We start from the raw sequence: 20752 nt of genomic DNA on the forward strand, positions 1-20752 counted from the left end.
TTAAATACACAGGGTTATGTTTTCAAGTATTTATTCCTGTTAATAATCATGATTTCCCGCTTACAGCTGACGGAAAGCGACATTTAGCTATGTTATTTTTATTTTTAGTAAAATAATAAAACGTTACTTTCAGCAATATTTTAACAGAAAAAATAAAGTTAAATAACTTGGTAGTAACCCCTAATATATTTATGTGCGTTTGTATTATTTAAGGTTAAAACTAGCTCAAGTGTTTTGTTGTGTTTGTCAATTAACGGTGTTTTTAACACTAAAATGAGCATGCAATACTGTATACAAAATTATCCACTGAAATACACTAAAAGTAAACTTCTTTGGGCTTCTCTTCACCAAACTGGAGCGCACAATATGACGGGCACTATGACGTCTCGTTTGTAGTCCGACTAGAAGTGCGCCCTATGCTTATACATTATCATTGTAATGATGAAACAGTTATATTTGACATCATTTATTATTATTATTGTTAGATAATCTTTCAAATAGATATGCTAATCAACATAAGACTCAGAGTTTGTAACTCTCTTCTTTATTTATTCTGACATTTATTTACTGTATTTGTTTATAGAAAGACAGCTGATTTCTTTCTGATATTATTGTTTTATATATATATATATATATATATATATATATATATATATATATATGTTACTAATTGTATTCAATAATTAAACTGTTCAACGGAGTGTTTCCGTTAAACACTCCAAAATGATAGATGGCGCTGTTCAACATTTCACTTTGTTTACTGACGTGTTTGGAAAGCGCAGAAGAAGGAGTTACTGCGATGAAAACAAAACGACGCTCAGAAATTAACCCTTAAATTTATAGAAACTCTATCTCTTTCCTTCTGAAACGCAATCCGTTTATTTTACTTTAGATTGCAATAGATTTTTTCAAGCCGATTTTGAACGCCTGATAGGGACCAGCTTTTTTCTGTAAGCACACTTGATGATAAATTGCCTGTCTAGCCTCTAGCTGTCAGCTTTACCGTTAGCTTAGCTCCTTCTCGCATTGTATTGTTTTGTGTCCCTTTCTGGAGCCACTTTCGTTGGAAGCAGGTGCTGATAAACTCGAGACATGTCGGAAGATTATGAATTCAGCGAAGACCCGAGCATGATGAGAATGGAGGAGGATGGGGAGGGCAACTGTGACGATCCCATGTCCGCCTCTGGGGACTGTGGCCTGATGGGAGGAGAGGCCGACGGATCGAAAATTGATGCTAGTAAAAATGAGGAGGATGAAGGGTATGTTTACGGTCACTCGACTCATATTTACTGTTTATAATATGTTAATCTAGTTGAGCAGTATGTCATAGTTTGTCACCTATTCGGATTCCTAATGACCAACTTTTTTTCTGCTGGCACCTAAGCATGTCTGGAGAAAAAACAAAGTGTCTGTGTTTGTAATAAAATCCAAAAACTAGTGTTTTGTACAGCTTTACATACAACAGTTTGTCTTCACGGTGCATGGGTGGACTTGTTTTGCTCCTTAAGAATATGTATGATAGGAAAATCAGTCAAAGTCATAAAATTGCCAGAAGAAAATTATTATTTCTACAATATACAAACTAGGATTTTCTGACATTACAAAGTCACATTGCTACAACCATATTTATTGCATTACTATCCACTTTGCCTTTCGCAATTACATTATTATTAATGTAATTACAATTGAGGTACAGTAAACAGTGCAGCACTAAAGGAAGTGAACTGTTCTGTTAACAGGAAGATGTTTGTTGGAGGGCTCAGCTGGGACACGACCAAGAAGGACCTGAAGGATTACTTCACAAAGTTTGGGGAGGTGGTGGACTGCACGTTAAAGCTGGACCCTATGACCGGGCGCTCACGGGGCTTCGGCTTTGTGCTCTTTAAAAATCCAGAAAGCGTTGAAAAGGTATCCATTTGCTGCCGGAGGCTGCGCTTTTCTAGAAATTCTTTTGTACATGTTAAATTTGTAAAGCTGAATATTAATTTTTCTTTTTTTTTTTTTTTTTTACACTTCTATGAGGCGTAGTTTGGACTTACTGTTGGTGTTAATGAGATTTAATGTTTGGGTGTAGCGCATCACATCCAGTATTAATTTTTACCTGAACAAAAACCTAATCAGCAAAGTCATGTATTTGAAATATTTCACAATGGAAATGTCTTAAGATGTTTTTATACCTTCTTTGCAGTGGAGGACACATTACTGGAGCTCATTTTTCATTTAGCGCTTTTTTTTGTTGCATTTATTTTCTTTGTATTTATTTTTTTCTGATAATACAGCCACAGTTCTGCTATAATATTAGTCTAATGTATTTGGTGTTTTCTTAAAGTGGTTCATATGTTAAACACGCCTTTAAATGCTCTATTTCTTCTCTGTTGCTCTATTTGCTTTCTTTCCATGAAGGTCGCCTCACAGAAGGAACACAAACTCAACGGGAAAGTGATTGATCCCAAAAAAGCAAAGGCCATGAAGAGCAAGGAGCCTGTGAAGAAGATCTTTGTAGGGGGGCTGTCCCCAGACACGCCCGAAGAGAAAGTCAGAGAGTATTTCGGTGCCTTTGGAGAGGTTTGTGGTTTCCTAAATTACAAATGTTCCCATGTTATTTTTCTTAAGCCCACTGAATGCCATGTCCGTGCTGTAAAATAATCAGGTGGAGTCCATCGAGCTTCCCATGGAGACCAAAACGAACAAGCGGCGGGGCTTCTGCTTCATCACCTTCAAGGAGGAGGAACCAGTGAAGATGATCATGGAGAAAAAGTACCACAATATCGGGCTCAGCAAGGTTCCATCTGTCTTTTTTTTTCTTTTCTTTTTTCCTTGTAGCTCCATAAATACCTGTGTAGCAGCGTCTTTAAAAGGTACAATAAATGAGTGTGATTGGTTCCCTCAGTGTGAGGTGAAGGTGGCCGTGTCCAAGGAGCAGTACCAGCAGCAGCAGTACTGGGGAGGCAGAGGAGGATACTCGTCCAGGTCTAGAGGGAGAGGAGGGGGTGAGTTTCTCACGGCAGACCTCCAGCTCCACCTGGTGGTCAGTTCAGGGAATGGAGCAGAAAAGCAGCACATGACCCAAAACAGATTTATGAGAACTAATCTCATAGTTAATCATTTTTGAAGATAAACTTTTTTTTACAGAGGTTTCATAGTCCGTTTTATCTTATGGTTTTGGTTCCGTGTGGTTTTTCTTTTCTTTTTTTTTTAATTTATTGTCTTATTTTTGAAATTTAAGATGTTCCATTGCTAAATGTTCGGAGCAAAATTAAAGCTTATTAGTTGTTAAGAGGGCGAACCTGCATAATTTTTGCCATTAACGGCATTTTACTTGAACATGTTCTCAAAGCAACAATGTTGTTGATTATCACGATAATTTCTGGGGAAATGTATCGTCCGGCAGAATTTGCTGTCATGAGAACGGAATAATTGCTTAAATGAACCAGTGACAGCACCTATTATTCCTATTTATACTATTCTGAATGTCATGCTTTGTAATATAAATCTTCTTTTTTTTACACTTAAATTGTCAAATGATGTGGTTGAAACAGAATTTCAGCAGAGCCACAGCAAAAATAAAAACTTTTATTATCTGTTTTAGTTGTTGCTAAAATAAAGTTAATATTTGAAGTTTGGCAGGCAAAAAAAACAACAAAAAAAACATGTAGATGATTTTATATTAATACATTGTAGTCTGTGTTGTTTGTCTGCAGGTCCCAACCAAAACTGGAACCAGGGTTATGGTAACTACTGGAATCAGGGATATGGGAATTATGGAAATTATGGTTATGGTAATCAAGGATATGGTGGCTATGGAGGCTATGATTACTCTGGTTGCAACAATTATTATGGATATACTGACTACAACAGTGAGTATTTGAGGATATACAGACGCATGTATTGCCGTTGCCAAGGCAACGCGGTGTGACACGGTTTGTGGCTGTTGCAGATCAGTCTGGTGGATATGGGAAGTCACCACGGCGTGGTGGTCACACCAACAGTTACAAACCGTATTAAAGGGACAAACCGTCCCCCTCCAAGTAGGTACGTACCCCCAACTGCATACTAAGCACTGTAAAAAAAAAAAAACTTCAATTAGTTTTTTTTTTTTTTTTTTTAAAAAAAAAACTTTGGTGTTTTTATAATATTTGTGTAATTTTTTTGTTCTTTCTGGTTTTCTTCTTAAGTGCTTTACAGTAGTGGTAACGTAAAAGGCTCTTGTGACGATTATTAAAGAGCAGCCGAATCTTCCGCTGCCTCTTTTTTTTTTTTTTTTTGCAACCTTCTCTTTGTTGTTGTTGTTGTTGATTTTATTTTTCTTCGTTTTAAACTGTAAAGTTAACAGGTAAACTACTGCTACTACAGTAAATGGATGCCAAAGTTAAGGATGTGCAAAAGGAAAACAGAAAAAGGAAAAAAAAAAAAAAAGAAAGAGTGTGTTGTGTCCTAACTCTGACATACCTTGTTTGTACCTGCCAGCGGAGCTTCCTTGCAGGCCATGAGCTGACTCCCAGATACTCTCAGGGCCCGCTCAATGCGGACCGGGTATGAGAAGCATACGCTCTCGAATGCTGCCGTTTGGTATGGTCTTACAACATCCTGTATCCGCATTTCTAATCTTAAAAAAAAAAAAAAAAAAAAATTAAGGGACACGTCCAGCTTTGTCATCTTTCTTTCCATTTGTTTCCTTTATTTATTTTTATAAATATATATCTATATATATTTTTTCTGCGACTGTCTTTTGTAATGTAAGAAGTTAAAAATCTACACATGTAATTGTGGTTTTTTCACAGGCCCTTACTCCCCCACAAGTAACGATTGATAACGTATGAATAAATAACGATTTGCTTTCCTAAAGGATACATTCGTCATTCTCTGGATTTTCCAGTTCCTAATGTTAACATATGTATTCTCTTAAAATTGCTTGTTTCTTTATTTAGCTAAAGTAGTCCATGAGCTTAAACCTGGTTTGGACTCTACTGTGTTGGGGGATAAAGTGCTTTTAATTTGTGTAAATGTATTGTTCTTGTTTTTGTTTTACTGACAGCGATGGAAAAGACTCCTCTTTTTTGTTAATTTTTCCTGTAACATATTTTCTTCTTATATCCATTGATAAAACACACACACACACACACACACACACATAAACTCAATCAAAATGTCACAATTCCAGAAATTTGCATGTAATGCTCTCACCATAATGTGTATCTTTTGACCGATCTGAACGTATTTTTATTTAATTTTTTTTCCCATTTAGTATTTTGACTTCTTCGTCAGGATCCCTAGTTTAATTTATACACATTTTAAAGCTGTAAATCTGTTAAAAATAATTGCTTTTATCACGTAGGCCGATTAAAAACAGGGGATTCCTGTCTTTCTTTAGTAGCTGAAGACTTGTCGCTCATCCACTCTGACTTGTTCCTGTTTGTTTCCCGCAGGCTTCGGCGGCGAAAGTGTCGGCCACAGAGACGATCCAGCTAAAGACATGGCTAGTTTATGAAAGCAAAACGAAGACTGCTTTGAACCCACCGTACATTTTTCCTGTATTTACCCAAGTATTTCAGTGTCCTTTTTGTTTTGTTTTTTTTTTGTTTTGTTTTGTTTTTGCGTTCGTTTAGATCGCTTCAGGGTTTTCTCACGTCCTTGTTCTTTCTTGGTTTGTGTTTGAAGTTCTCGCTGCTTCACGTCGTCCCGACCAACGCTTGTAGAGACGGCAGCAAAGAGACGAGATCACAGTTTTACCTACTTTATGGTGTTCATCAGTCATATAATACAAATATTCTTACAGAGTTTGACATCCATAAACGTTCATTATATACACGTGATGTATGGGACATTAAAATGATCAAAATAATAATAAAAAGAAGAAAAAAAAACAACAACCAAACAAAAGCTCTCGTCTGTGTTTGTTGAAGAACATGAATCAAATTGGTTTTGCGTTCATCTGGAGTGTCATGGTTTCATGCCAGAAAACTTAATTATTATATTTAATCTCTTTTTTTTTTTTCCCCCAACTTTACATCATCATAGAGACCTTAATGGATTGTCATGCGCTGTTTAAATTTAAATTTACATACGCATCTGTGAGATATAAAACAACGTTTTATGTGTGCAAATTAGTTGTGTGGTGGTGATCTCCTCCGCTTCAGGGGGGGGGGGGTCAGGGTCAAAGGTTAAATGACACCAGTGGCAGCAAGAATTATGAGTATCACGACGATCAGCACAATCACACCGATTATGATCATCATTTTAATATTCTTCCACCAGTACTTCCGGGCGACCCGCGTCGACGTTCTCTGGAAGGAGTCGGCCTGAAAAAGCAAAAGAGAAAATTATAACGAAGCTGTTGTGAAGGAAGGACATTGTCAGGGTTTGAGAAAGTATATACTTGGACTTTTTTGTGTTTTCTAATGTTACAACCACAAACTTATAGATGTTTTCTTAGATCTTTTTTTGTGATAGACCAACACAAGGTGTTTTTTTCTTTCTTTCATCTTTCTACGGATATTTTGGGGATGTCCTCTACCTTTTTTTTGAGGTTGAAACAGCCTCTTTTGCAATCACCCTAATCTTTAGGTTCCTGCAAAGTTTTAAGTAGGACAACTTCAAAAATGTTTAGCATTTCCAGTCAGATGAAATGTGTTAGCAGTGTGTCTGCATATCCTTAAAAAGTCTTTCTTTTTTATCTGAAATTAGAGTCTTAAAATGTCCTATGTTCATAAATAAAAGTTGACATTAAATTCGTTAATCACAGGACTTTTTTGGCACCATTGGCCTCCATTTGACAGTGAAATAGTCGGAAAGTGGGTTATAAGACATGCGGCGAAAGTCAACAGGCCCGTCCGTCCCACAGGGGCCGCACGCGCCACTGCGCCGTCCTGCGGGTCTTGAATTTTGTCGTGGCAGGACAAACTATTTAATTATTTAATCTCTTATATTTACTTTTTAGCTACTTTTTGCCAGCTGCTAATATGTCCTTGCTACCTCGCTCCGACTTGCTGAAACTTGCTGTTGGCCTTAAAGACGGCTTCATCCGGTAACTATACTCCACCTGTTTTTGAGGCTTCTTATTGTGAAATACGTAAGTACCATCATAATACTTATGTTTCAAAATAACTGCATGGTAGTTTACTGCATGTGTACACGAATGAAGGAGGCTAATGGATTTATACTACAGGACAAGTTTGCTTCTGTCTGTATAGTTTGAAGAGTTTGTCACGTTAGCTCCTCAAATGCTTGTAGCAGTGGTGTCCAAAGTGTAGGCCAAGGGCCATTTGTGGACCATGGAATGATTTTGTGTGGCCCCAGACAACAAGAATGATACAAATTAGCCCCAATGCCGATATATTAAAATCTTCTGAATTTTAGGTAGGTCGTAAGTATTTTTTCTTGTACTTTGCGGACTTTTTGGGTTCGATTTAATTGAATAGGAAGCAAGTCCACAAACATTTAGCAACTTTTACTTGGTGCATCAATTCATCAGACTGGACCAAAACTTTTTGAAGAAAGACAGAAAACCATCAACCTGAAAACTTCACATTTATAGATCCATATAATTTAGAGATCCAATTTCTTTGAGTCTATTTTGTTCATTTTACTAAAAGTATTGCTTGTTTCATTGATTTAAGGTAAAAAATAAATAAATACAATTTTTGTGGCCCTTTTGTACATTTAATATGACATTTTTGATCCACCTTGCAAAACATTTGAACTCCTCTGTTTTACTAAGATTAAGTTCTGTTGGATAACTGGTTCATTTGGGTTGGAATCAGTAAAATGCTTTTTCTCCTTGGTTAATTTGATGTGATTTTCCACAGCAACTCTAAATTTCTAAAAATGATAATTTGGGCATGCATTTATTTTCAGTGAATAAAGGAAACGCAGCTTTCTGATAGGCTACCACTGTATGCCAAAGGAAACAATAACATTCACAAGAAGACACAATGGTTTCTGCTGCATTGGAGGAAGTTCGAATGTTTAGTTTGGAAGTGGAACTGAATGAAATTTGAATTCCTCCTGTAAGAGTTTGGTGCTTTCTCACCAGCCTCCATTTTAAACATGACCGCTCGTCATATTGGGCCAATAATAAACTGCTTTGTTTACATTCTGACTGTTTCTATGAAAATAACACAGACAGCACTGTTGTACGGTCACTGTTGGGGATAATGTTAGATTATCGCCTGTATTTTATTACATTAAAATACAGGTAAGTATGATGGCGTATTAGGGATTACATTTCCAGCAAAGAATTTCAAGAATTCTGTAGAAAAAGCTAATTCATTTCTGAGATTAATCTCAAAATTTCTAAGTTTTTTTGTGGAGACTTACTCCTTTTATTTTTTTGTTTTCTATCTGCATTGGTCCTAATGACGGTGTTGTAGAGAAAGTATGGTATACTATTACTGTTCAAAAAATACTGTTATGTGGGATTCTAAATTGGCAATTTATGATGCTGGAATCGACTCTCTTTTGGTTAAACAACTTAAAATGTATCTTTGTTTGATAGTTTAAAGTGCTCACATCGGGCCGATGTATATTTCTGCAGCCAACATGTGACACGTCTGTTTTCCGACGGTCGAAATAATCACTATGATTACAATGTTTTACCTCTAGAACACCCTGTAAAATAGAGGGTATAATAATGTAAAAGTGTATGAAAAGAACTTCCACCTTACTCCTACAATCCTCGATGCTTTGCATAAATTTTGTGGCTCACTTCCGGGTCACCATAACGTGTGAGCTATGTCTCTGTCTCTCGTAGAGAAATTACAGATTAATCTGATCTTTGTATTAGTAAAAAACATCTACACATTAAAATTTGACAGGATAGTCAAAGCTGTACCTTCAATCTGATAAGATTTGGTGAATATCTGACGTCTGATTACATTGGTAGCAACTTTATTGCCATGAGCAGAGAAGTGAGGTAAAGTATGATTTCCCTTAAAGCAAATCTGCTAGCAGTACAGAACTGTGCATTGACTACACTTAAGTGTCTGCATGCATTGATGAGTCGCCTTTTATCACAGGAAGTACATATATAACTTGTTACTTCTGAACAAACATATTATCTTTGCTGATTGGTTGTAGCTGAACTCAGGGTTTTTTTTTTCCATCTCTGGGCTTTTTGCTGATAAAATGAGTGAAGTAAACATACAGGGTTTTTAGGTTGTCCCTTTAAATTTGATTCTCAGTCGAAAACCCGACCAAACATGAATCTCATCACGGAGCGAAGCTCACTTTACTTTGGGTGCATGTTCAACACACACTTGTTCCATGTGAAGATGTGAACAGTGCCGATGTTTGTAACTGACTTTATATCAAAACAGACCAAATGAAGAAACTTTTGGCAAAATCAGCAATCCATTCTGTCCCCGTTGGATCGAGATTCATGTTATCTTTAGTTTTGGTAAATTTACAATTCAAAACTGGAAACAAATTCCAGTGTTATTTTACAAGCCAATAATTCATCATAATAATTTATCCTTGGAATCATTATGTCCCTATGGAAACACCCAACTGTCAAAAACTTAGCCTTGGATTTGAGGTCAGAACCACTGACATAGAAACAACTCCACAACATGATGCTGCCATCACCATGCTTGTATGTTTTCTTTCTTTTTTTTCTCAGTGTTCTTGTTCAGGAAGGCCTCTTGTTGTAAAACATTGCTTTTATGTGTTTAATACAATAATCGTCCCTCTTTGGCATAAGAATATTTTGGTAAAAAAAAAAGAAAAAAGAAATAATTAAACCCCTCAGATGAACATGACATTAAATTGACGGCGTTCCAATCTACAAAAAATCAAAAGTTTTCATTTTTATGTCAAAGAATATTAAAACACATCAATTATGTTACTGTTTTTTTAAGGGGAAGTTAAACAATTTGAATACAGCTGTCCTTGTATGTCTGCGATTTTTGGGTGACAATGTAGGAACAGATTTAAAACTTCCTTAGTACACCCAGGCTCATTTGTATAGAAATGTAACTTGATCTGCGGATGCTAAGCTGTTAGTGGATACAATCTTTTCAAGAGAAAACGCTCTAGTAAAAACATTCAGGTAAAAAGTACAATACATAATGTATGCATTTATAAATTTAGTGCAACGTGTGCAGATTGATAATTGAGCATTAGATTAATTTTTTTCTACAGGATAATCTGCATAATGCTGTTTTTTACTGCATCACTTATCCTCTGCTATCCTAAGTTTTATTACTTAGTTTATTTTTAAACTATATTCTATATAATATTTACCATGATAATAACAAAGTGAAAACTGATTTCTATAAAATCATGACAAATAAAAATATGCACCATAAAATAAGTGATTGAGTGAATGTTTAAAGTGGCCGACCCAATTCAACAGAGGTCCAGTCAAATGGTGCTGGTCGTCTCACAGTGAGTGGACTAGAGATCGCCTGAGTGCAGTGATTGTCTCACAAGTGATCGAGGTCCATTCGCTGGTTAATCAGTATCCATAGTGACCATTACATCATGAAGACTGATTTTGTCTTAAGACTGTGTTGTATTGTGCTACTGTACTGTTGCCTTGGTTCTTCGCCTGTCAAAACTTTATGGAAGACTGGCAGTGACAGACATTTCCATAACAAATGTGTAAAAAAATCTTTGTCTATATTCTGCTAATGTGAAAAAAACCCCCATGATTTTGTGATTGTGGTGTTTCCATTAAATGAGAAATGTAATCAAAATCACATGTGAATGAGCTTGTTCACGCGACAAGTCATTAAAAGTCATGGAAGTGATGAATGCAAACAGTTAAATGAGATATGTTCATAATTTAGTTGTGGCACCAACAATCATCATCTACAGACATCAGAGGAGATGATGGCGTGTTATTCAGGTGTTGGAGAAACAAGCTCTGCCTACTTGGGAGAGGCTACGTATGCGGCGTTTTGGGGAAATTGTAGTGGGTTATTTTTCAGAAGAGGAATGGATTCAACACGTTGGAATGACACAACCTTTTATGAGTTGTACGATGCTGCACATCATACGAAAGAACCAAAGACAATCCATCCTCCTGCTACTACTTCCTGTTGTTTTCTTTGTTGTTTTCTCCAGTAGTAACATCTGGTTGCTGATCATGTGACTCATATGATGCGAAAAATGTGTTCTCATTACAGTTTTACATCTATTTCTTTCTATAAAGCAGATGTAGTTTTGTAACTTTAAGTTACGTAACTTAATGGAAACGTAGCTAGTGTTAGCATAGATTCAAAGGTACGTGTAGCATACCGCAAGTGCTTCAAGCTTCCACCTCATTTTTTACTCGTACTCACAGATGCTTGGAGGTCGTCCGTCTTCCCGATGAGGTCGTCTATTTTGTCGCCCCTCTCCAGGACCTTGTTGATGTTGTCCTTCAGTATAACTTTAACTTCATTGACCTGACTCTGCACCTGGTCAAACGTGCCAGAGGAGGCCGTGGCGGCCGGCTGAGGGTTCACTTCTGCCTGCACGGGACACAAATGGTGGCGACATTCTCAGTTTTGGTTGGGGTCAAACATTTAACGGAAACTGAAAGTCTCACAGGCAAAAACACACAGAGGAGCTCCGGTCGTGAGTTTCTCTTCCTGGTACTGTTCTACACAGGAAGCGCTTTGATGACTGACCTATTTTCAACTGGACCTGTTTGACGAAAACTAGCTCTAAATCACAAGAAAAAGGTAAACTGGGTCGAGCTGAAAACCGGGGACCCTCATAAAATATGAAGAATATCCATTCAAATAAACCCTAAAGTAAACTTTTGTTTAAAAAATAAAAAGCTTACACTTACCATAGTATTTCTCAATCCCAACGGATCAAACTTAGCTTCATATGGATGAAATCAAACAAAAGCCCTCCAGCTGCAGTCCCACCTGTGTGGTAAACAAAAGCAGGGGATCTTCAGGGTGCTTCTTTTTCTCTCATATGACTCACACGGCCTGTGCTCAACAAATTCTTGCTAAAGGCTGAGCCTCCGCTCAGTTATCCATTAACCAGCAGTTGCCTCAATCAAACTATCAATGGTTTTAGAGCCGTTTACCATCAACACCAAAGAATTAGAGCAACTCTGACCTCATTGAGGCTGCGCTTTCATTTCCTGCTTCGCAGAAACCGAGCTGCTGCATATTCATTAACAAGACCAAAAAACAAAACAGTTCTGTAGTGGTTAAATGGGGAGGGGGGGAAACTAGTTTGTTCAACACATCTCTTAGTTGCATTTCTACGTGTTTTTTTTTCTTGTTTTTTACATACCATCAGCTGTCTGGAGAAGATCCAGGCCGGCGCTCTGCTGATATGTCCGGGCAAAGGGCTGTGTGTTTTCGACACAGGCAGATTTGCAAGGCAATAAAGGGGGTGAGGTGAAGTCACGCTCTTGCTCCACTTCATTTCCTCATCCTGTGCTGCCGCAGCTCGTCGTTTCAGCAAACACAGTCACCATCTGCTTCATGCAGAGCACAGTGAAGCTGTAGTTTCTATCTTTTTAGGTTTTACTAAATTACACACTCAGTTATGTATTGTCTGATCTTTGTGACCCGGCTGCACGTAATGTAAAGTTATGATATGATAGTTACTTTCTGAGTTGTTTGTATCTTTGACCTCATTTTTTTAGATGTATGAATAATTTTTTCTCTCTTTTTCAGGAGTGGTTTTATGTGTTTATTTGAAACAAACTATTAGGTACTCGTGTTTTTATCCACTTCCTTTGTGATTAAGAATTATTTTAACAATTTGTGGAGATAAATTGCCACAAACATTTTTGCGTCTTGCATATAATTTAATGAAACTGTATGTCATCATCTTTGTAATGTGCTATGAAGCATGAAATCAAAATAACTCAATAACCTCCTGAATGTTATTTAATGGAGTCATTTAACCACGTTTCCTCAAAGCATATTTCAAACACCTGTTAAATTCATAACTTTTTTGTAGTTTGTGCCTCTTTATAGTTGCTGAGCTTTTTTATTATTATCATTTATCCATTTCCTTTCATAGTTCTGGATCTGGTTTTCAACCATTTTCTGTCTCTTTCTACTTGTTGCTCTGTTTTGTATGGAAGCCCATTTCTGCCATGAACGGAAACAGAAAACCCCACCTGGAAGTCTTGTCTTCAACTTTCAAAGTCATAATTATAAGATTCGGTCATAATCAAGAGAATAATAACTTTGAAAGTCGAGATTATGACTTTTAGTCTCAAAACTAAAAAATCCTGACTTTAAAACTTGTAATTATGATTTCCTTAAGATCGATTTTTCTATCTTTCTTTTTTCATGGCAGAAATGGGCTTCTGTAGTTTTGTTGTTTTCTTTTTAAGGTTTTATGTTTATTTGCATTTCTCTTGAGCTTACTGCTTTAATCAGTTTCTGGCCCAATATTATTGATTTTTTTTTAAACTAAGACATTCTCTCATACCTTAGAGGTCTAAAGTCTAGCAAAAACCTTTAAAACAACAGCAGTAAACATATTCAAAGAACCGTTTCTAATCAGCAGCCTTTCCAGTCATTGACAAACTGAAATGTGAATAAAATCTTAAGCAGAATGCAGTTTTTCTTCCTCTCTTCTTGTATTTGTTCCTCACACGTTTTGCAACACAACAACCTGGGAAATTTGTGTATTATTTCATCAGAGACGAACAGGGAAGCAAAGATTACATAAATGAAGCTGAAAAAATGTCTGTCTGAGTGACCAGAAGCAGAAGCTCCTCTGTGAGTTTAACTTTTCCTCAGATAAAGCGGATCTGGACATGAGTCACATTAACAGACATTGAGGATCCTGCATGTCAGCAAAAAATACTGAAATGACTGCAGGGTAATAAAACCTTCAAGACTTTAGATAAAACTGTTAGCAACATTTACTGTAATGTTTAGGGTTTGTCTGTAATCTGAAAGGCAACACCGACTTTCTACAGTTGGGATTTTTCACTTTTGTTTCGATTCTGAAATCTGGGGTTTTCCAACAGAGCACTAAAAACAAAGCCACTTTGGGCGCCTCTGATCTACATCAACCTATGCTAGAGGATAAAGGCCACTGAATTCTGACTTCAATCTCCAAATTTTTTTTTCTTTCAGAATTCATTTGTCTCAGAATTTTGACTTTAATCTTCCAAAATCAAAAGACACTAGTTTAATTTTGAGAAAAAAGTAAAAATTATTATTTTTTTCCATAACTGTTTATGCTTGCAGGTCATGTTTCCTCAATTTCAGATTTGAGGCCAGAACCGCACAAAGTCACCCCTGGTCTATACCATAGTGAGTAATATTACACGTATTTTACTGTCGTAGAAGTGCTCTGGTTCCACTTAAATGTTTGGTAAAATGTAACACCACAGCGACACCTAGCGGCTCCTTTCCTGACAAACATTCCTGGAAGGTGTTCAGCCATCAGCCTGCAGGGTTCGGAAAGGCCCTGAAAACTTTCACCGAAATGATTTATAGCAGCTAATTTCCGCAGGAGCGCTGAAGAAAGGTTTTATCAGGCTGATTTTTATCAAAACCAACCTGAGATTCAACCTCCACACTTAGTTAATCATTGCTTTTTACAGTCACTAGTCATCTCTCTCTCTTTTTTTCTTTTACTCTGCGTCGCCACGTTTGGACTCCGTTAAACCTCCGTTTCTCTTCAGCAGAGATGAACCCCAGCAGCGGAAAGCGCAGCGGGAAGACTTTCCTGTTCACGTCCGAGTCTGTGGGGGAAGGACACTCCGGTACTGTACCCACTCAAGCTTCCGCCGACCGACACAGAGCACATACACACACACAATGGCGAAGGAAGGCTGCAGAACACACTGTCTGCACATGTGCGGATTCGGTCGAGCTGTTCTGAAACGGTAAAGCATGCAGTTAGTAAGTTGAAGTCATTTCAATGGCGCTTAAAGACGAAAACGGACTAAACATTTAGTTTACGCTACGACTTGAAAGAAAGGTGGATGGAAATGGTTCAGAACATTTGTATGGAGGTCCAAAAGTGCCAACTATTATTTATTTATTAATTTTTTTGTACATATCTGTTATCTGTTATCTATTTGTACATATCTTTTTATAAACTTACAACTTACATACTGCGGTTAGATACTGCAACTTTAAGTAAAAAAAAAAATAATTAAATTATTGCTTTAATGACTCAATGATTAAACAAATATATAATTTATTATCTCTGAAGAACATACTTATTTCTCAAAAATATAGTTATTTTAATTGTCAGTTTTGCCTATTAAAAAGTGTCTAGTGGGCAAAAAGTGTCTATAAAGACTCATAATGTCTTTATGCAAAATATATGGTGTAAAGTGGTTGGTGTAAGGTTAACCAATCAGATTTATTTGACAAACCACAGAGGCAGTTTAAGTTGTCATGGTGCAATAATTCAGATAAAAATACTTAAAATAATAATTATTGACATAACTACATATGATTTAACAAATATTTATAAAATGTACATTTACAGTAACATAATTTCTAGTACAAATGATTTGCTTACAATAATATACATTTACTTAATTTATTACAGTAATTCATAACTGTCGGTGTTTTTTCAACCAGAACTAAATGTTCCTAATAAAGAGGCCGTCTGATTGTTTTACAGACGCTTCTGTTCCTGTTTTCTTTTTTAAACTTGATGTCTTTTGTTTCTGCAGATAAAATGTGCGATCAGATCAGCGACGCCGTCCTGGATGCTTACCTGAGTCAGGACCCGGACTCTAAGGTGGCCTGTGGTGAGTCTGAACATCACTGAGCTCATAAATTATGTTCTCTAATCATCTCTCCTCCTGTTCATCTCTTGTATTTACTTTTCCACCCTTTTAACACAAATAACCACAGCTGTGCTATAATTTATTTCTGTGCTTCAGTTAAACACCCCATAATCCTTTGCTGCATCACTATCACACCACATGACCAACTGCCTCCACAAACACAAACAGCAATGGGACAGAAATAAACATCGTTTGCTAATATTGGCTCAGTTTTACTCATGAAATCGATATGATGTGGATTCCGATATATCGTGCATTCCCTGTAGAATGCTGCTGTCAGTAGAGATATTAAATATGCTTATTAAAAAATGTTAACTTTGGAAACTCTGTCACATTAAACAAAAGCTGAAACATAAAAGACTGGCTAGCATTAGCGGAACCCCCAATCATGTGTTGAAATCCTGATTCCAGAGTGTGTGGCAAAGACTGGCATGATTTTACTGGTTGGAGAAGTGACATCGAAAGCCATCGTGGATCTCCAGTCCGTTGTCCGAGACACCATCAAGAAGATCGGCTATGATGACTCGTCGAAAGGTATCACATGGTTGACTTGTCCGTGGACGTTTACAGGTATGTCCCCAGAGAATCAGGCAATAGATCAAAACCGTGCTGCTTGTTTTTGTCCTCAGGTTTCGACTACAAGACCTGCAACGTGCTGGTGGCCCTGGAGCCACAGGCTGAGGAGATATCAGACTGTGTGTTTGAAGGAAGAGATCAGGAGGACATCGGGGCTGGGGACCAGGTTCATTATCTGACCTTGTACTGTAAATGCACCTGATATACAGAGAGTCCCAGGATCCTCAAAAAGTCTTACATTCATGTATCTAAAATTAAAGCCTTCAAATGTCTTCAGTTAGTAAAAAAAAAAATAAGCTGGCTTAAATTAAAAGTCTTAAATTTGTTGTGGCAGGACTGTTTAATCTCGTACATTCTGGTATCCTCAAGGCGGTTGAAGCTATCGCTGACCAGCTGCTAATCGAACTTTACTAGCATGCTAGCTAGCCAGCCAGCTTTTTTGCGTTTGTCATGGGTAAATGCAAATTTATTGCCAAACAAAACTTGACAACCACAAACAAATAAAAATGACAACCAAAACCGTAAATAAAACAGGTTATGAAGTCGTTGTAAACAGATTTTCCCCTTCAAAAAGTATTAATCATCAGAATGGACATTTTTGAGCTCATCTGATTTTATTATGAGATTAATCGCTTAATTAATCGCAGGCTTATTAGTGGTAGGACCATCAAGTTCATTCGTGGACTGGAGTCGCGAATGAACTTGATGAAAGTGTATTCAAACAAACAAAAGACGTTAAGAAAACAGGAGCAGGTGAGGAACAGCAGAGGTTAATGGAGGAAACAATGACAATAGAACCAGAAGAGCTAATTACAGGTGAGTGGATGCAGCTGGGGAAGGAGCAGGTAGGAGCAAATGAGGAAATGTTAACAGATCTATAATGGAAGGCTTAAATCACAGCATATCCATCTGTTAGTTTTAGTTAAAGTCCAGACCAAAACACATTGGACACCTTTAATCACATGAGGTTTTTATTTCCAGGGCTTGATGTTTGGCTACGCCACTGATGAGACGGAGGAGTGCATGCCTCTAACCCTCCTGCTGGCTCACAAACTCAACCACAGGATGAGGGAGCTTTCTCTTAATGGAGAGTGTCCTTGGATCCTACCAGATTCCAAGTCACAGGTATGGAAACTTACCCTTCAGCGTTTTGTGTCTTTGTTCTGTTTTTGTCAGCCCCGTTGTCTCTGTCGCGGTCTGTCAGGTTACGGTGGAGTACCGAGACAGCGAGGGCGCCCTGGAGCCGCTGCGCGTCCACACTGTGGTCATCTCCGTGCAGCACAGCCCCGACATCACCCTGCAGGAGATCAGACACAACCTGATGGAGAAGGTGGTGAAAGTTGTCGTTCCTGCCAAGTATCTGGACGAGAAAACCATCTACCACCTGCTGCCGAGTGGCAAGTTTCTGATGGGAGGCCCACAGGTCGGCATCGACGCAACTACAGGCGTGAAAGATCTTTTCTTTTTAAAACACAACTTGTTGGGGTTATGTTATCTACAGGGTGACGCAGGACTCACAGGACGTAAAATCATTGTGGACACCTACGGAGGGTGGGGCGGCCACGGAGGTGGAGCTTTTTCTGGGAAGGACTACTCCAAAGTGGATCGGTCAGGTGCCTACGCGGCCCGTTGGGTCGCCAAGTCTCTGGTCAAAGCAGGGCTGTGCAAGAGGGCCCTTGTTCAGGTGAGACCCAGGCAGTGTTCCTGGTAACTGTAAATGCAGCGGGACGCAGGGTTTCCCCCAGAAAACCTACGCCAAGTTTGGTATTAAGGGCCCTAGTGCAGTCCACCATGTTATTGTGTAAAAAAAAAAAGGTAAAAGTTACAAAAATTCAGAGGTGCACAAGCAGGCATCATAAATTGGGAAATAATAGTGCGAGACCACCAGGCAGGTGCAGTTGGTGAGCACTCCCCCGATGCGTCAATGAGAAACCTGACTTACCCCATCTTTACTGTCAGTGGTTCTGGTGTGTAAAAAAACCCCGTTTAACATAAACAAATGACACTTAGCCTGTTTCCCTGCCAGGCTTGTAATACACTTGGGGAAACCCTGGGATGGAAAGCAATAACAGCAGCTGTGTTTCAGTTACAGATGTGCACAAAACCTTGTCGATATTCCGCTAATGACGAAAAACACAATGTCACAATTGCAGTGTTTTCATTACATAAGAAACGCGATTAAAATCACATCTGAATAAGTTTGTTCATGCAGTAGTTTATTTCGAAATTTCCATGTTCCCAGTAAGCAGATTTATTGTGGAAAGGCCAAATAGTGCAATTCTGTGGTCAGTGGAAACGCAGCTCGTGATGCTTTCCGCGGTATTCCTCTCAGATCTCGTACGCCATCGGCGTGAGTCACCCGCTCTCCATCACCGTGTTCCACTACGGCACGTCGGACAGGGACGAAGACGAGCTGCTGCAGATAGTGAAGAAGAACTTTGACCTCCGACCTGGAGTCATTGTGAGGTACGTGAAGTCCCTCCCACCCTCCCGCCCCCTCATGTATGAGCCCTGAAATAAAAGCTGTGCGTGTGACGCTGTTTCCTGTCATTTACAGAGAGCTGGGACTAAAGCAGCCGATTTACCAGGCGACGGCCTGCTACGGTCACTTTGGAAGAAAAGAGTTTCCATGGGAACAACCCAAGAAACTTGTGCTTTAACTCAAGATATTAGCAGATATGCCCAAGATCATTAGCAAAATATGTTTGTGTTGTTGATTTATTTCTTTGTTCATTAATGAAATCACAGATGAAGATTTATGTAAGCCGTTTAATATACAGTCGTAGACACCCTATGAAGATCCGTATGTTTAGCATATTCTTAAAAAGTCTTAAATTCATGTATCTAAAACAAAGGTCTTCAATTCATTTTAGAAAATGTAAGTAGGTCCTAAATTTGTTAATCACAGGTCTGAAATTTTGTATTCCATGTAGTGTAATTTTCTCGTGAGACTTTTCTGTCAGGCAAACATTTGCATCGCACGCAGACGTCCTTTCATTCTGTGGCTGGAGGCGATTGAGGCTAACGCTAACTACCTGCTAATAAAATAGGAAATGGTAATGAACCTATGACCTCATTTCACATCCTGTAAATGGATTTAATGATTCTCCGTGAGATTTTCTCTCTCTCTTTTTTTTAACTTTGAATATATTCAATTGTGACCTAATTCTTGTTTTAAACTTCTCCCCGACCCGTCCGCCCTCCTCTTTGAGCTCCATGTATTTTTTTTCTAATAAACCTTCATTTTACTGAGTAAATTGCACACATGGGAAGACTTTTATTTCTTGCACGTTCTGATCTGTATATCCTCCGCCTGTAGATGGTGCTGTTGCTTCACACATGCGGGATACGTTGAACCTTTGGCCTCGAAGCTCTTTTCAGTCACCGGTTAGTCATTCGTAGCTGTTGTGTTTAAAGACACTGATGCACACTGACCAAACAGTTAGATCAGCTGCTTCCAAGAAACCGTGACTTGCAATGTGACGTCATGCTGAGTTCACCTTGCACACAGCGAATATTATCTGTTTTTCCGAGTGGGAGAAAACCAACCACACCTCTGAGAGCATTGCGTAATTTATCCAGCAGGCTGTTAGGAGTAACAAGAGGATGCTGTAAAGCTATCAGAGGACTGAACTCTGTGATATGTGGTGAGACTGAAATAAAATGGAAGCAATCGTGAACACTGGTGAGGATGTTGAGGCTATTCCTCTGAAAGGTTTAACTGTGAAGGTAAAAATATTCATTTTTAATTGTTTCGGTGAACAAAAATGTTTTTTTTTTCTTCTTCCGTTTTTGTTATTTTAGTTTTAGTTAACCATAATAACCTCGTGATGTTGTAGAGCCAGAGTACTGGTGCCAACAGGATGCTGCGGTGAAATCTTTTACCTCTCTCTCCTGATTACTGGAGACACTTTTTTTTCTAGAATCCCTCTGTCAAAAAAAATTATTACTAATTTTCAATCAGCAATTCGACGGTGTTTAAAGGTAATTGAATCTTGATACGGGGACAATTATTCATCATTTAAGGTTATTTGCATTAATTGGAAATATTAATGGGTTCTTTTGGGTGCAGAGAGGAGATGAATATTTGGTCACAGAGGAGCTGCACCACTCCAGGCACTCACACATCCCCCGATATTACCCGGCAACCTCCACGGCTGAACAGAAGGAGCCTGGAGATTGGAAAAACAACAAAAAAAGTGATTCTAAGGAAATCCAGAGAGGAGCTCAGGAAAATCCTCGGTTAATGTTTTTTCAAAGTATCTGGAATTACAATTGCAAATTTCCAAGAAATTCAGCCTCCTTTTATTTTGCCTGTGTTTCATCCAATGAAGAGCCCTCCTTGTTGTCATGGTGACATTTCGCTGGCAAACCCCAACTCAGCCTCAGTATTTCTCAGATGGGTTTGGTTTGTTTTTATTTATTTCCCCCAGATACATAAACTAG

At 38.2% G+C, this 20752-nt stretch overlaps 3 protein-coding genes across 8 annotated transcripts; 2 read left to right on the top strand and 1 right to left on the bottom strand.

Annotated features, from left to right (window-relative positions):
- The first annotated feature begins 761 nt into the window (after window positions 1-761).
- On the top strand, window positions 762-5875 carry hnrnpd (heterogeneous nuclear ribonucleoprotein D). 5 transcript variants are annotated; one of them, XR_001428160.1, is made up of 9 exons: window positions 762-1259; window positions 1740-1908; window positions 2404-2565; window positions 2651-2782; window positions 2891-2990; window positions 3702-3857; window positions 3938-4032; window positions 4468-4569; window positions 5427-5875. XR_001428160.1 is itself a non-coding variant. In XM_015058084.1 (8 exons), the coding sequence occupies exons 1-7, from the start codon at window positions 1093-1095 to the stop codon at window positions 4003-4005; spliced, it is 954 nt and encodes a 317-aa protein (XP_014913570.1). In that variant the 5' UTR covers window positions 762-1092; the 3' UTR covers window positions 4006-4028; window positions 5427-5875. The 5 variants fall into 5 exon arrangements, 4 of the variants coding, with proteins under 4 accessions (XP_014913570.1, XP_014913567.1, XP_014913568.1 ...); XM_015058084.1 differs by lacking the exon at window positions 4468-4569 and having other exon boundaries at window positions 3938-4028; XM_015058081.1 differs by lacking the exon at window positions 4468-4569 and having other exon boundaries at window positions 5427-5868.
- Window positions 5237-14826, bottom strand: LOC106963267 (vesicle-associated membrane protein 8). The gene is made up of 4 exons (XM_015058085.1): window positions 14700-14826; window positions 12238-12424; window positions 11283-11453; window positions 5237-6299 (listed from the first exon to the last, which is right to left on the bottom strand). Exons 2-4 carry the CDS (start codon window positions 12370-12372, stop codon window positions 6162-6164), a joined length of 444 nt encoding a protein of 147 aa, XP_014913571.1. The 5' UTR covers window positions 12373-12424; window positions 14700-14826; the 3' UTR covers window positions 5237-6161.
- Window positions 14279-19568, top strand: mat2al (methionine adenosyltransferase II, alpha-like). Of its 2 annotated transcripts, XM_015058079.1 has the most exons (10): window positions 14279-14448; window positions 14609-14686; window positions 15614-15691; window positions 16142-16264; window positions 16360-16472; window positions 17288-17431; window positions 17511-17729; window positions 17808-17990; window positions 18639-18772; window positions 18864-19568. In XM_015058079.1, exons 2-10 carry the CDS (start codon window positions 14611-14613, stop codon window positions 18964-18966), a joined length of 1173 nt encoding a protein of 390 aa, XP_014913565.1. In that variant the 5' UTR covers window positions 14279-14448; window positions 14609-14610; the 3' UTR covers window positions 18967-19568. The 2 variants fall into 2 exon arrangements, with proteins under 2 accessions (XP_014913565.1, XP_014913564.1); XM_015058078.1 differs by having other exon boundaries at window positions 14280-14686.
- The last annotated feature ends 1184 nt before the right edge of the window (window positions 19569-20752 follow it).

The sequence above is a fragment of the Poecilia latipinna genome, unplaced genomic scaffold, assembly GCF_001443285.1.
Source record: "Poecilia latipinna isolate Pla-1442-1.1 unplaced genomic scaffold, P_latipinna-1.0 Scaffold1515, whole genome shotgun sequence".
Lineage (NCBI taxonomy): Eukaryota > Metazoa > Chordata > Actinopteri > Cyprinodontiformes > Poeciliidae > Poecilia > Poecilia latipinna.